Source organism: Leucopleurus acutus, assembly GCF_964270905.1.
Source record: "Leucopleurus acutus genome assembly, chromosome: X".
NCBI classification, from domain to species: domain Eukaryota; kingdom Metazoa; phylum Chordata; class Mammalia; order Artiodactyla; family Delphinidae; genus Leucopleurus; species Leucopleurus acutus.
Window position 1 is genome coordinate 95,720,372 of NC_139148.1, and position 17,009 is coordinate 95,737,380.

Sequence of the window (17,009 nt, forward strand, 5' to 3'; positions counted from 1 at the left end):
CCGCTACTCCAAAGAGCTCTTTTTCCAACGTCACATTGGCTCTCTTCAGAGAGCTTGTGAAAAGAAACTAACATTTTTAACATTCTCTTAGTTTTCTCTGAGATTCAAAGCAATTATTATTAGACTTAACTTACTATTAACTACTTCTGAGACAGCTCAGTTTGGGGTACTCCAAATGCAGCATGTTTCATATGCTGAGACAATGCTGAGGTTTGGGGTGTGGTACTGGATCATCCACATGCTCTTACCTGAGGCCCCTTATAATCCACTGCCCAGGGTCTAGGGTGCAGGCTGTGAGTCAGAGCAAAACAAAGTGAAGTGGTCCAAATGGGGATTAAACCTGTGACCTCATTAGCAGTGGAAGTCTAACCACAGTGTATGGTTATTTACTGCTCTTCATAATATTGCAATGCAGCTCCACTCATTTAAAAGGCTTATTAGCAGCCGTCTAGGGTACCTAGGTAAGCAAATCAATCCCCCTTAGCCAAAGAGCAACAGAAGGCCATCTTAGAAGAATGGCTTAGGTTTAAAGCAGACTGAAAAATTTTTTTGTTTTGTGGTACGCAGGCCTCTCACTGCTGTGGCCTCTCCCGCTGCGGAGCACAGGCTCCGGACGCGCAGGCTGTGGCCATGGCTCACGGGCCCAGCCACTCCGCGGCATGTGGGATCTTCCCGGACCGGGGCACGAACCCGTGTCCCCTGCATCGGCAGGCGGACTCTCAACCACTGCACCACCAGGGAAGCCCAGCCTGAAGAATTTTTAAGAGAGATCCTCTTTCCTCCCATCTTTAGTGAAGTGGTAACCTTTTAAATCAGCTTTGTGGAACATATAAGTCAGTCCTGAAAGTAGCCGGGTGTAGGAACGGGAAGTTGAGTTCTGGGCAATCCCTTTAATTAAAGCTTCTGAAGGATTTATTTTATGGCTTTTTCTGATCTTCTCTTTCACCACTAGAAAGGACACAAGAGTTGGCACGTCAATGAATAAATGTTAAAAATGAGGCTTAAATATGGGATATAACCTGCTAACCTAATTTGAATGATGAAGCCTATACTTTCGATTATTTACAAGATAGCTTCGTGAGCTGAAGTAAAATTGTAAAACTAATAGACAAGTTTTCTGAACATGAGACCAACTGTAAATCTATACTTTATGAATCTAATGTACTCTCTTCACTTTTAAATTTTAAACATACTAAAAATGTACATTTGATATTAACAATAATTAGAGCTACATTCTCAATAGAAGGTGTTAAATACCAATTTTCACCTTTAAAAATCCTTAGCACCTATGAAATTCTTATTCCAGTAGAACTTTTTTTAAGTTACCATTTGTCCATGCCTACTTTATTTGTTATATAGTATGGGTGTTTTAATTTACTTTGTTAACAAGAAGCAGCTCAGAAAATGTAGCTCTTTAGAACAAGACATACTGAATGTTTACTCTTTATTTAAAAAGTGAGAGAGAATGTAAAAAAATCTGGAAATTGTTTCTAAGACAAATATATTTATAATGCAAGATAAAGGGCTAACAAGTGTTTAGGCTTTAAAGAACACCAAATTGTTATCAATAACGAAAAGGAAATGTTTTCCAAAGTCTACTACTTTGGATATCCACGTATGAGGTAGTTGAAAGTTTTGGGGAAGGGCAAAGATCACAGAGGAGGGCTGTTTCTTTTGCCTTTTAAGGAAATCTTTTAAAAAGCATTTGCTCATGCTCATAAAATAATAGCTGAAAATTTAATATTAAATTGCTGCACGAAACCCTCAACATTCAATTATTTTAGAGTACTCAAATTACTAGCAACATTGTCCCCTAGAGTGGTTAAGAGTATATTATTTGCATGATATTCTAGAATGAACAGCCGCCTTGAGCATACATTGGTGTGAGCATCTTATTCTTCCAGAACACTAAGATACAAATCTGTTCTCTTGTTCATTCAGGCCCTAATGACTCAAATACTTCAGACATTTATAAGTAGACCCAATATTTATTTTTTAAATGTTCAGACAAAAGTAAATATATTGTTAAATGCCTACGGTATGATTTTAGACCACATCTAATATGATAATAATTTCATACAATATTTGTGCTCTAACTTATCTTTACCACTTCATCCTTCATCAGAAAAAATGAAGAATATCTCAAGCAATGATTCTCAGGAAAGGAGGTAGATATCAGTTTACTGGACTGACACAAAATATGAATTTATTTTAATGGGACAAGAGGAAAGTGGAATCTAAACTGTTAACTTTTAATTTTCTTCATTTGCCAAGCATCAGGCTATAATCCAACTGGTTCTAGATATTCTTTGGTGAAGAGTGTGTGTGTGGGTACTCTGTTTCTGAGGTTTTATTTTTTTCCATAGCAAGTTCATTCCGCCTCCCTTCAAAATATGTGTTAGTAAAATCTCTCAAAACACCCAATACCTTGTATGTGGTCACTTTGATAATAATAATTTACACACATCCCTGTAATCTGGACTTTTTTTTTGTCCACGTGGGATAAAAACAAACCAAAAAGTGGTATAAAGTGTTCTGCTTTTACTCAAAGTGAAGTAGGGATGGACCAAGTAAAATAATTTCATAAATTGCTTTAAATACATTTCTGCTTTTATTACAGATGTAGAATATCTGTTCATCCATTATCACCACCTCTGACTTTTTGGCAAAAGTCACTCTCTACCTAGGACTGTAATTATTTATACAGCTTATCTCTCCTACTACATCATAAACTCCTAAGGCAAAATTTAGACTAGATTTACAGGATGAACTGTTTAAACATAATTAAAGGGAGAAAGAGCAAAGGGGTAAGGTTTAGAGTTAGATGTAAGAATAGGGTCGCAGCCTCATAGCACAGGGAGATCAGCTCGGTGCTTTGTGATCGCCTGGAGGGGTGGGATGGGGAGGGTGGGAGGGAGGGAGACGCAAGAGGGAGGAGATATGGGAAAGTATGTGTATATATAGCTGATTCATTTTGTTGTAGGGCGGAAACTAGCGCACCATTGTAAAGCAATTATACTCCAATAAAGATGTGGAAAAAAAAAAAGAATAGGGTCAATTTCCTGTAGTTTACCCTCTCCTTATGAAACACAGAAACCAAGAGCTCTGACAGGGCAAAAACCCATTTTCAGCTTCTCTCACACCTTCACCTTTTTCAGATGGCGTTTTCTGATTTTCTACCCAAAGGCATTGTGCCTGTGGCTCTTAATCAAAGCAGCATAGGGATTCCAAGTAGAGACTCTGAAAATCTGAAAGATGTGATAAGGAACTAGAATCTGATATACTCACTACACTTCTCTGTGGCAGTAGGTGCTATATGAATTCAGATAATTCTCTGTAACTCAGGAGTCATCACCCATACTGGGAATGGTTCTTGCTCTTTGGTTTCTCCTGGCCAGTTTTTGGCCACATCTCTGCACATTAGCACAACCACGGGATAATGAAGGAGTGCATTAACTAGCGGCTAAAATCAAGATTCCAGGACTCCACAGATTATATTTAGCTGTGCTATTCTATGGATAATTTCGAGTAAAAGGCATGTAACAATCTAGGTTCCAAACTACACCTCAAATTAAATGCTTATGAAATCTGACAAACACTTAATTTCTCATTTGGTAATTTATACACTGAAACTAACAAATTAGGTATACCTTTTAGGACTCAAGCCATGCCACCTTTTGTAAAAGGCAACAAAATGTAGATTGTAAATTAAGATAATTAATTCTGCACAGTGTTTTTGACAGATCTAATTTCTCTCTCCAAAAAGCGTATTTTAGCCAGGAGCCTTGCCGCAGACACTTGCCAAAAACAGTCTGGCCTTAACATCTCCAGAATGAGCTTCGCTGACAAGAGTGTACAGTCAGAAGTGAGTGACTCATGTACAGCTTTTCTTTTCATAAGAAAAATCAATCCGGCTGATATTACCGTGAGGAGTAGGGGGAACTGGCTTAAACTAATTATTCACAGTGAGCCAAGTCTAGTTACCTAAAATAATCAAGAAAAAGAATAATCACAAAATAGTCTGCCCTGAGGCGGAAAATATAATTATGCTGCTTTCAGTGGTTTTAAACTCATACTGCTTTAGAAAAATGCCAGATTACAACACCAAAATATAAAAGCAAACTTGGTTTACAATGAATCTAGTTACCCAAAAGTACCCAATCTAGCCAGGACCTTTGAAAGTAATAAAGTAGGTCTGTTAGCTATTTGCAGTATCCCAAAAAGCCTAATAGTAAGTGAACATTTGTAACATGTAAACAAACAATCATCCTCTCTCCCTCATCCCCCCCTACACACACACACACACACACACACACACACACACACACACACCCTTACCTCACTCTCACACACACAAAAAAACACATCACCTTTTATGTGGTCACCCTATTCCCTAGAAAGAACAAACCTCCCTTACTATTTTCTCAGAATTAAGCAGTGCAACAAAGTGGCATAGTTCTGAATCAAGCTCCAGACACTGCCTGCACCTGCATAATTATTTCACTGCCAAGACAGCTAAGAACAACCAAGTAAAGGGGGAAGAAAGGAAAGACAGTCTTTTAAGCGTGATGATAGGCCATATTCCTGTTTGATGAAATAAGAACACATCTATCAATCACTTACATATTCTAGAAAAAGTACTATCAACTTGAATTTACATAAAGAAATAGACCTAATACAATGGAATATTACTCAGCCATAAAAAGAAACGAAATTGAGATATTTGTAGTGAGGTGGATGGACCTAGAGTCTGTCACACAGAGTGAAGTAAGTCAGAAAGAGAAAAACAAATACCGTATGCTAACACATATACAGGGAATCTAAGAAAAGGTCATGAAGAACCTAGGGGAATAAAGACACAGACCTACTAGAGAATGGACTTGAGGATATGGGGAGGGGGAAGGGTAAGCTGGGACAAAGCGAGAGAGTGGCATGGACATATATACACTACCAAACGTAAAACAGATAGCTAATGGGAAGCAGCCGCATAGCACAGGGAGATCAGCTCGGTGCTTTGTGACCACCTAGAGGGGTGGGATAGGGAGGGTGGGAGGGAGGGAGACGCAAGAAGGAAGAGATATGGGAACATATGTGTATATATAACTGATTCACTCTGTTATAAAGCAGAAACTAACACACCATTGTAAAGCAATTATACTCCAATAAAGATATTTTAAAAAAAGAGAAAGAAATAGACCTACACTTCACTGGAAAATTATTAACCAAGATTTTAAGGAATTTTCTTTGACTGAGATGTTTGTGTTCATCTATATTAATTGTAATGCTCCTCTTTATAAAACTATATAATCTAAGTACTAAAAAAGAGGAAACAAATTTGTCTTTGCTTTCTAACATGTAAAAGCCACTAATGCAACTAGCTTGATGAGTGCTAGAAATTATTCTTTTTCAAGTGGGACAAAGAATATTTCTACCTTGAAGTTTTGACCACTAATAAATACACTAATCTGTGAACTTTAATTTCACCATGGATAAACTTCTATCAATAATTCTGAGCTCTCCATCCTGCTTCTTATTTGCTATAATCTTTCCTGCTTTTACTCAGGTCAAGGAAATAATAGTCTATTTAATAGTTCAATGTGGTAATTCTCACAAAGTTTTCCTGCTACCTACACAGAAACTATGTATTTTTACAACTGGGAGAAATCCTCAGCCTACTTATAAGGTCTTATTCCAGTCTACAATAAATCAAAATTTCAATTAGGAGAACATAAAACTTGACTATGACAAGTATTTTCATTTTAAAACAGTATATTTATACAGAAAAACTTAATCCAGGATAGGCATTTCACTTAAAAAGTACCTGGTCATTTTTTACATTTAGGTTTCAGAGATTAAGGGACCACTAACAAACTAGATCATTATCCTCTATAAAATGGTTAGCTTTTTAAAAAAGAAAGGGTACTCATACGGATTTTTGCGTGCCCATGTTCATAGTAGCATTATGTGCAATAGTCAAAAAGTAGAAGCCACCCAAGTTTCCATGCATGGATGAATGGACAAACAAAATGTGGTAGATACATACAGTGGAATATTATTCAGCCTTAAAAAGGAAGGAAATTCTAACACATGCTACAACACGGATGCACCTTGAAGACATTATGCCAAATGAAAATGAGCCAGTCACAAAAGGACACGTACTGTATGATTCCCCTTTTGTGAAGCACCTAGAAGAGTTAAATTCATAGAGACAAAGTAGAATGATGGCTGTCGGGCTGGGGGAAGGGGAAATGGGGAGTTAGTGTTTAGTGGGTACAGAGTTTCGGTTGGGGAAAATGAAAAAGTTCTGGAGATTTATGGTGGATGGTTGCACATCAATGTGAATGTACTTAGGGCCACAGCATTATACACTTAAAATTGGTTAAAGTGGTAAATGTTATGGTATGCATATTTTACAATAAAAAATAAAGAGTATAGCTGGGTAACATTATGAAAACTGAATAATAATCTATCTAGTCACAGATGAAGACAGTGAGTAACCAGATATCCTAATTTTTTTTAAAAAGACACCTATACCTGATGAGTCTTTAATTTCACTGTTTATTTTTTGTTTTGCTCTCTCCTTCCCTTTTATCCCAAATACCCTAAGTTCATTTGATTCCATTTATAAGTTTTATGATTTATAGGTTTTAAGACCAGACTCCAAGAATCACCAACTATTATGTTCGGAAGAATTGTATTCCTCTTGAAGTCTAATCCATTATTTACATGTAGCCAAAGAACACAATTTCATACCATACAGTAGTACATTTTTGTAATAAGCATTATCCTTTTCTACAGTATTAATCCAAGTCAATTTTCTTCTGACTAGTCTATGCAACCCTGAGTTATATACTTTTTATGATCCCATCTATGGCTTTTCTGGAATTTAAAATAATGTTCTAAAATTTCAGTCTTAACTGCTAACTAGAATTTTTGAAGAATTATTGACCCATGATTAAACAATTTATAGGAACCTGCTTTCAAGTTCATTATTTTCACCATGAAGCTACAAAACATATATTCTCAGAAAATTTTATTTTATCTTATCTTAAATGTAGTAGTTAAGAGCTTGGACTTTGCAGTCAGATGGCCTGGGTTTGAATCCTGTTTCTACCACTAACTAGATGTGTGAGTGGGTGTACTAGTTAAATTATCTAAATCTCAGTTTCCTCATTTTTATAATGTGGATATTAATACCTAAGAGTTGTTGTGAGGACCATGCATATAAAGGCTCCTCTGCAGTGTCTGACATGTAGTAACTTCTTAGTAAATGGTAGCTATTAATACCACTAATAACAACAGCATGTAGAAATGATAAGTGCCCTATGGGACTGAAAAACATTATCCTGCAACTTTTTTAAATGATGCCACAGTTTTGACTCTAAAATGAATCCAGAAAAAAGAGCAACTGTATATTTTAAGACTTGTTTTCTTTGTTCGTCTCTTCCAAATAACTTCATTCTTATTATCATATTAAGCAAAAGAAATGAAACCAAACAAAAATGAGAAGACCAGGTACATATATGTGTATATGCACACACAAACACACATATCTCTCTAATGTGCTGTATACAATTTCAGGAAATTGTAGAGAAACATGGGGGAAAAAGCTGAAAAGTAAACAGGAAGAGCCACAGACTACACCTGTATATGTACAAATACAAATACAAATGTAGGCAAATTTCTAAGTCCAACTATTTGAATGATTCATTCAGAATCATACTATTGTCAGAAAAAATATACTATAATTCTTCTGGTAATTGCCCTAGGAGACAGATTCACAAGTCCAGAAAAACCGGATATTTTCACCCCTTTTTATCAATGTAGGCAAAAGAATTTCATATTTTAAGTAAAAACAAATTGCTACTATAGTTACTACTACTAAGGATTTCTAAAGTATATAATATTTGATACTGGGATTTCTGCCACAATTTCACTTGAAAGTACAAAGGTTTTCTATACTATCAATTCAGGCTCCCCAACTATAAAGAAAAATGGAAATTTTATAACATACTTCTGTTTCTGAAAATGTGTTCCTTGGAGCACTAATGGCATAAGACACGAGGGTGGGAGGATAAAAGGGTTCTGTAGTCAAAGAAGTCTGGGAAATGCTGCATTCCGTATCCCTCAGAGATTCACCACACTATTAACATAAAAGGTTCTGAGAAACCCTGCGGTGAGCAGAGCTGTTTAAATTTGTTTAACTCATGTTCCCAAAATTTATTTGGCCGTAGAACTCTTTTTTCAAGCAATACCAAGGAAGTGGTATTCCTCATAACAACTTATTTTAGGAAATATATAATAAATTGCCTTTGATTAGCTATTTAAAATGTAATTTCATATGCACCTGTCGTGGCAGAATTTGCTAAAGTCCCAAAATGAGTCCACGGTACTTCGTGTCAGGGAAAAAAAAAATCTAACACGCCTAGACTTATAACTGTACTATCTTTAGTAAGTTGTAGTTATTTCCAGAATGTGTGTTTCAACCCCCTTTCTGCCTAATTATTATTTAATCAAGTCCAAACACCCCATTTCTAATACCTGTGAAAATCTAAGAATGAACATGACCCTCCAAGCCTTTCCTTTTCTTTCTGGGCTTCAGTGTAAGCTAAGAAAATCCTGTAGCTGTGAGCTACGTCTTCAAATATAAGAATACTAAACTCAGTTGCCAGCATTTTATTAACGGGTGCTATGAGCAGCATTTGTGCAATTCTATAGTAAAATAATGAATCTTCCACAACATTAATCCTGAAGCAAAGCAGTGACTGATTATTACTTCATTCCCCTGACATCTCCCGAATACTCCTATTAAGTATGTAGAACAAAGTACTATAATTACTACTTTATCTATTGGAGATTGAGCAACTTGCCACAAGTACCAATAGTCAGCAGGGACCAATTTCTTGTTGGACAGACACTGTGCATATTACAACTATAGAAACTGTATCAGATAATCACCCTGAAATATGAACAAAAACAGGAAATTCCTTTGCTAATAGCTTATTATTTAAGGAATTTTCCTCTTTTGAAATAATTTTGGAACACAATTTGTTAGAAATCTAAACTTGAACCAAAAAAATCTGATGGCATGCTAGATAGCTTTTTGTGAGTTCAGAAATTAAGAACAAAGTCTTAACAACTGTAATGAGGCATTCATTACTTTGTCCTTGTGTTGGATGAAACAAAATAAGTAAGCTGCAATTAATTCTGGGTAAAGTGTGAATGTGAATGATTATGCTGCCAGGCTGTTGCATCACTTTCTTCTTAGGTTCTCCCTTCAATTCCAAAAGTACATAAAAGTGTAACAAAATGTGTGAGATGGAATAGACATCAACAATTTTTTTAAAGCCTAACAAAGAAGACACAATGACTATTATTATGGAAATAATACATTTAAGTAACCCATAGATATTTGGTCATTGATTTTCAAGTTATACAAAATAAGATGGCCACTGAAAGAAAAAAAAAACACTTTAAGACATCTATGGCAGAATACACGTAATCACAGTATTTTATGTTATGATAATATATATCAATAACATTTTATCAGAGACAAGGCAAATGGTCGAAGAGAAGAAAAAAGTCTGACATGAAAGAAGTCAAGAATGTTGACAGTTCAGGAAAAGAAAAAGGAGTTAAAGTATCAGGTTCAAGTTTCTTAAGTTTTTTTCTTTTTTTTTTTAAATGTAGAAGCAGAGGTAACAAAAATTGGTCTTCACCTGGTAAGTGTGTACTCCCTGAGTCCTGAATGCAAATTCATGGCAGAAAAAGTACCTATGCATCCACGCAATCTTTTGTCTCGACCAATCTTCCATGTTACAAACAGTGGGCTGTAATGGAAGATAAAAATAGGGTAAATCAATCAATTCAATTAAAAGAAGTATTTGTTGAATATTTACTATATCAAGCTTAGGTGCCTGAGCTATAAAGACCAGAAGACAGGCCCTCGGGGGCTTAGCATGTAGCCCAGTAGGACTGCATTTAGCAACAATTATAGCTATGCTGTATTGAATGTATTCTATATGTCAGAAAGCCCAATAAATGGTTTTAACAGATTATCTATGTTAATCCTCATCAACAACTCTAGGAGGCTGATACTATTACTAACATTCCTATCTTACAGATGAGGCAGTCCCACAGTTAATACATCAGGAAGTAGGAACTCAAACCTGGCCAATCTTGACTACAGAGCCATTACTACCTCATTCCTCATTTAAACCTCAAGTCACTGATTGATTCCTAAGTCTAGTCTAGAAAATCAGGGGAAAAAATAAACAGATTTAATAAATACTTACTGAATGTATGGGGGGGGGGTGTACAAAGCACTGTGAAAGGTGCTACTGGAGATACACAGTTGCCTAAAACATAGTCTTTGCTCTCTGGGAGCCAGTACAGGAGGAGGGCATGTTCACAGCTAACTAACGTACAGGAGGAGGGCATGTTCACAGCTAACTAACACAAGGCAAAAGGAAGTAAGTGCTATAAGCCATGTCCAAAATGCCATAAATTAAGCTGCTGGGATAGGAGAAAATTTCAGTGAGTTTGTTCATCTTCAGCTTGGCCTAGAAGAACGAGTAGGGTTTGGAGAGGTGAAGGACAACAGCAAATATTAACAAAGTAATACTCTGAAACCAGAAAGTTTATCTTAATTTTCAGATAAAATTATTGCCAACAAATACAATCATCAAACATCAAAATATCAATTATAATAAAATGGCAACAAGAAAATAATTTAGTTGTTTTGACTGTTGTTGTTTTAAGAAGGGTAATATAGTTTTAAATGAAGTTTAATACAGTAGATGTCTGGATTCTGCAGCAAAGCACTGATAGTCTCAATTAATGGTTACGTTTAAAAGCAATTCGTTTCTAAACTGAAGCAACTTTGTCAGATTTTATGAAATAAATTAATTTATACATTTTAGGACATTTTGTAAAAAGATTAATACCCTACAGTTGGGGATGGTTCCTGTTAATATGAGTATTCACAGTATTATTGGTAAAATATAATACATTTCTGCTTTCTAAAAATTAAAATTTTGGGGGGATATACCATATGTCATATATCTCTTATAATATGCTGTTAAGTTGGAGAACACATTCTTTATTTAAAGTACTCTCTAATCAGTCATCAGCAGTTGGGGAAAAAGTTCAAGTACTTCAATCACCCACCTTGAACATTTAAATTATGCTGTGTTCTGACAAGTAACCACAATGGCAGACAGGTTCCCAAATAAATAATGCAAACCAGGGAACAGTACTAAGAATTACCTCCTTCCAAGAGCCAAATGCCCAGAGGCATTGAAAAAGATGACTAAGTACAAGGCCAAGTTTTGTCAATGTTAGTATTCACATGCTGGATGACCGACACTAAAGGCCCTAAAATAAAAAGCAAAAGGTAAATTCCAGGGTTTTTTGTTTTTGTTTTGCTTTCTACATCATATATACTATCTTATAACTTGAGACAAGATTCTAATGCTCCAGCTGAAATTTATCTCTAATTGCTCCTGACTAGTAGTTGATCAGGAAGATAAGTATTAGATGGGATCACTTTCTCACCAATTCTTCTATTACTCATACAAATACTAGTATCCTAAAATTCACACACGTTATCTTTAAAGATGAATTTCACCTCTTCATTTTTCACCTTCTGATTTGGTAGAGTCAACGTCAGCAACCAGTAAATGGACAGTAAGAGGTCAATCCTTGCCCATAGCAATGCCTATACAAAAGAGCTGTGTGTAAGACAGGTCCCTTGGCAGATTCAGAACAAAGTGAATTGTACTGTAACATATATATCTATAACATGTCTTTAAAATACCATTGATGGTTTCTCAATAACACAGAACTAAGTTGTATATTCTCTTCCTCAGTGACTTGAGGGGAAACCTAAAAGTATGAGTGAATTCATTTCCTATCAAAAACATGGAAGTCATTTACAAGTACTTTAACTTCAATCCTCTTGTTTAGCCCACTAAAATAGATATGTACGCCATTCTTACTATAATCCTGTCTATTCAAGCAAACATTCAAAATTTGTAGAGTAAATAAAAAAAGAACACCATTAAACACTACACTATGAAATGTGTTGGAGGGCATTCAAACACATAGTGGGAGAAATTATACACAGTTTCTTATTAGGCTACGCTATGACTGATGAAGGGATGATTCACTCAGAGGGTAGGGTGCTAGAGGATAAGCTGCATTTTGCCAGGCGCTCGTGGCCTGCATTTTGCCAGGCACTCCATAATACGATGTAAAAGTACACAACACTTTCAGGGACCAGGAAGTAGTCTGCCAGTCTTGATAACTTGTTATTGTCTCTTCCAGATTTAACATTTTATGAATTTTAGGCACTGTTGAGTATATGTTCTCAAGAGCCCTCATAAGAGGTAGAGCAGATACAGAATCATCTGTACTCTCCCTGTTCCTTACCTGCCCCAGGAAACATCCTCTTTGGGGGTTGGTATTGCAGGGAAGTATCTGTGTCAAAGATGGGAGGGATTGCTACTTGACAACCCCACTGTGTTTAGGACAGATGCCTGAAGATGGAAGAAATCAGACTTTTAGTAGACAGAATAAAACTATTCCTTCAAAATCTGGGACTCTAATTTTTCATTTGCAAATGCCCATCCAATGTCTTTTATAAAGAACATGTATATGGAAATTAAAAAAACCCAAAATATCTAAAAGCAATACTTAATGGGGAAAAGAACTTAGGAAGTTAAGCATTTTAAAGTAGACTGAAACAGAATAAACACCACGGAGCATGAGAGATTGTATCTTGTGTGTGATAACTACTTTACACAGGGCAATGATTATGGGAACATTCAATACATATCATCTAAACATAGCAACAAAGGTTTTTCTTTTCCCAACACACAGAGGGAAGAAATAGGCAATTTCATTCTTAAATGTTGTTATTAAAACATGTATGAGTTCACAAAAGGACATAAGACATCAGCATAATCAGAGACAGATCAAAGTAGAAAAAGGGATTTGAGCCTGTTGAGAGGAGCTGATTACTCAATGACAAGGAAATAAGGAAAGCAGTTCATAGTAAGACAAAAAGTGAATGTTTCTGGAAAATACTTTTACCGTATGGTTTGAGGCTACCTATATATATTGAAGAAATACTACAAACCAGAAAGGGGCTCAAAATGAAATGAAATATTAATGGAAATGTTTATCTGAAGGTAACCAGACATAGCTTTTTAAGGAATTTTCCCACTTCTGAACAGTTTGTGCCACTATGTTCTGAGAAATGTTTGGAGGAAAGTAAACTCTCTCCATTTTTCCAAGTCTGTAGACAGGAACAGGAAATAACCACCTAATCTAGGTAAATCTTCCCTGCCAACTGGCAGCCAGTACTATCAGGTCAATAGTAGCTCTCAGGGGAAATGTAGTTGCACGGAATCAGCAAAAGTCCAGAAAAGCAATGTAAATCTGAGCAGGATACTCCCCAGTCTAAGCTGCATGCCACTTCCTGTGCCCCCCTTCTGAGACTATTCTACTGATGCAGACCAGGAAAGATTAGAAATATGTTTGTGGGAGAGGGGTACAACTATGAAAAAGGTGTATTTACTTAACTTTTTAACCATAACTCCTATCTCCCCTGCCATACCAAGGCAAATACAGGTTAAAAATACGCTTAGACATTAGCAAGCCCCTACTCCGGCAATTTGCTCTTCTTTAGAATGAGATTTGTAGGCGGTAACATTAACAACACAATGTCAATCCCCACCAATATACTAATTACTGTAACAGGGGTATTCAACAAAGTTATTTATGTTGTAGGTAGATACAGGAGAAGAGAGAAGTCCTCTAGCTTCGTTCTTTTCTTCTGTCATCAAATAATGGTTGCTTTTCAACTGAACTCAGGTTCCTCACCAACTCTGTTCAAAAAATCCAACTGTATTACTCATAACATCCAACTCAATACCGTAATTCCACAGTATCTAGAAGCTCAGAGAAACACAGAAATGGCAGAGTCTTCCCTCCACAACCAGGTTAAAACCTTTCATGTCCTATTTCAACACAAACAAGCTATATATCTCATTTCCAGACTATATAAACAACTGATTCAATTTGTAAAAATATACTCAATTATGGTTAAATCCTATATTAGTCTGTTCGAGCTGCCATGACAAAATACCACAGACAAGGTGGTCTAAACAACAGAAATTAATTTTCTCACAGTTCTGGAGGATAGGAAGTCGGAGATAAAGGTTCCAGTACGGTTCTGTTTCTGAGAGCGCTCTTCCTGGCTTGTAGACGGCTGCCTAGTCTTCGCATGGCCTTTCCTCTGAGCTTCAGAAGGAGAGCGAGCATCCACATGAGCTCTCTAGTATCTCTTAAAAGGACACTAATCCTATTGTATCACAGCCCCATCCTCATGACCTCATTTAACCTTAATTATCTCATTATTGGCCCTATCTCCAAATACAGTCACATTAGGGGTTAGGGTTTCAACATATGAATATTGTGGGGGACACAATTCAGTCCATAGCAAATCGCTAACAAGAACTTTAGCACATAGTTCAAAGTTTATGTAATAAGGTATCTAAGGTTATTAGCTGAAAGAGCTTTTAAGAGATTAAAAGAAGAGACTCTATTTCCTCTTCATTTTACAGGTGAAAACCAAAAAGCTATCTAGGCATAGTGTAGGGTCAACTGGTTAGTGTTAGAACCTGGCTAGTTCTCCAAAATTTCTCACTACTGATTTAGTTTTTTAATTAAAATTGTGAGTAGCAAACCTAGATGTCTTCTAAAATAACCGTGAATAGGAATACCACATGAACACTACACAGTACCACCTAGGTTAGCCGAAGCACATATCTCCTTTTCCCCTCCTCCTCCTCTCAGAAGGGGAAAGAGAAATTAGCTGAGAAGATAACAGGACAAACTGGAAACACTGGATCGGCCTAGAAACACTAGACCCAGTTTGCAAGCTTCTATACCATTCCCATTAGAAGCCCATACCAAAATCTGACATTTTATCTTTGATGGCCTCCCAACACCCTTTCTCACTCCCTTGCAACCTTCATTTTTTCCTATTGCTTAGCCAGCCTTCATCAAACTCAGGTGTTCTAATATCTACAAATTTCCACCAAATCAAAATTCCCATTTTACCATTGGTTTAACAACTATTTAGCTAGGTGCCGATCTGATTGTTTAAGTAATTTGTATTATTTAATGAGGCTTTTGAATGAATGAATGAATGAATCATTAATGAATGAATGATGCTTAACTCTTTCAGATAATTTGAAATTCAAATTGATAGGAAGCCCTGAAAGGAGAGGAATAGAAGGAGGTATACGGTTGGTGGGTGGGAAGAGAAGGTCAGGTTCCAAAACATTTTACACTTTCTCATCTACACCAATCCTTTACTGCAGGTAAGGAAAATACATTATATCACCATTACAGCCTTATAGCACACTCCTCCCTCCAACCTTTGTAACTAGCCTGTATCCATGGGGCTCAGGAAAATAAGGAGACGCTCCTTAAACAGACAGCATGAGTTGGTACAGAAGACCACAAAACCCGAAAGTGGGAATCAGGAGTTACCAATCTTTCACTACTTTTCTCAGCATGGTGTTCCCAGAAATTCTATCATAGCAGCGTTATATTTATATATATTATATATATAATGCTAATTTAACTGGCAAATGCCAGAGGAAGAGAGGCAGTCTAAAAGTCTTGCAGATGATTGGGAAGGTTGAGTGTGTGTGTGTCTTGTAAATCAAGGGTAATCACCACCGACATACAAACAGCCAAATCACAAGCATACTTTAAAGGATTACCTTGATTCTGCCAATTTTTGAACTGAAAGAACCATTTCTTCCTTTTAGCAAGACCAAATCAATAATTTTCAGTAAACTAAAAAAAAAAAATCAGTCTCAGGCTTGATAAATTGAGATAGTCTCATTATTATTTTCATTTTTAAAGTCCCAAATTAGATGAGAACGGCAGTGCATTGGGAAAAAAAATACTACATTTGCACATATTTTCTCTTATTAGTTTACACTGCAGTGTGTATTAAATTTAATATCTGGTAGCACTTGAAGGATGAAATAACTATGTGCTTTCTTCTGATAATAGGAACAAATCATAAATCTTTATTATCTGAAAATCTAACTCATAAAATAAATTTTAAATGACAAATTGCTATCGATTTCCAAAATGAAATAATTTCTATTTGGAATTCCTATTCTGAAACCATTTGTTCAAAGAGCTTTAAAGTTTGAGACTCAGCCTTAACTATGAAAAGAATTAATTTTAATATAAAACAGACCAGGCCAAAAAAGATGACCTTGTACTGAAGTCCTAAGATTTCTGAACTCAATATAAGCAAAAGTAAGAGAACTAGGGGAACTAGATCCAGGGGTTTTAGAATGAATGGTGATTGATACAGTCAACTTTTACTTTTTTTATGCCATTAAAAACTCCTGTGGAACTGTGTTTTGGTACTTCCATTTGATCATTTATATGCCGGATGATCAAGGAATTCATAACACTTAAAACAAAACAATGAAAACAACTAAGGATTTTGTTGTTGTTTTGGTTTGGTTTAGGTTTGTCCCTATACCTTACCTCCCCAGCTAATGACCCATCTTCTACCATCCTTTTGTAGGAAATAAATATGCTGACTGATTTAAACACTAATATAAAAACAGGACTCCCCTGGTGGCACAGTGGTTAAGAATCCGCCTGCCAATGCAGGGGACACGGGTTCGATCCCTGGTCCGGGAAGATCCCATGTGCTGCAGAGCAACTAAGCCCGCGTGCCTAGAGCCCGTGCTCCACAATAAGAAGCCACCGCGATGAGAAGCCCACGCACCGCAACGAAGAGTAGCCCCCGCTCGCCGCAACTAGAGAAAGCCCACACGCAGCAACGAAGACCCAACACAGCCAAAAATAAATTAATAAATTAAAAGATAGAAATAAAAGTTACATTTATAAAAAAATAATATAAAAACAGCTGGAAAGTTATTCAGCTTCTTCATTCTAGA

The 17,009-nt window shown here is 36.3% G+C and overlaps 1 protein-coding gene across 2 annotated transcripts in view; it reads right to left on the reverse strand.

Annotated features, from left to right (window-relative positions):
- AMMECR1 (AMMECR nuclear protein 1) overlaps positions 1 to 17,009 on the reverse strand; it is a gene marked incomplete at its 5' end in the record, with an annotated part of 105,106 nt that overhangs the window by 43,908 nt on the left and 44,189 nt on the right. The window contains one exon of one of the 2 annotated variants that reach the window (XM_082864300.1): positions 9,720 to 9,830. The exons of the other annotated variant lie outside the window; for it this stretch is intronic. Coding sequence (XP_082720426.1) covers positions 9,720 to 9,830 — 111 coding nt within the window. The remainder of the gene's footprint in view (positions 1 to 9,719; positions 9,831 to 17,009) is intronic. 2 annotated transcript variants of the gene reach the window in all.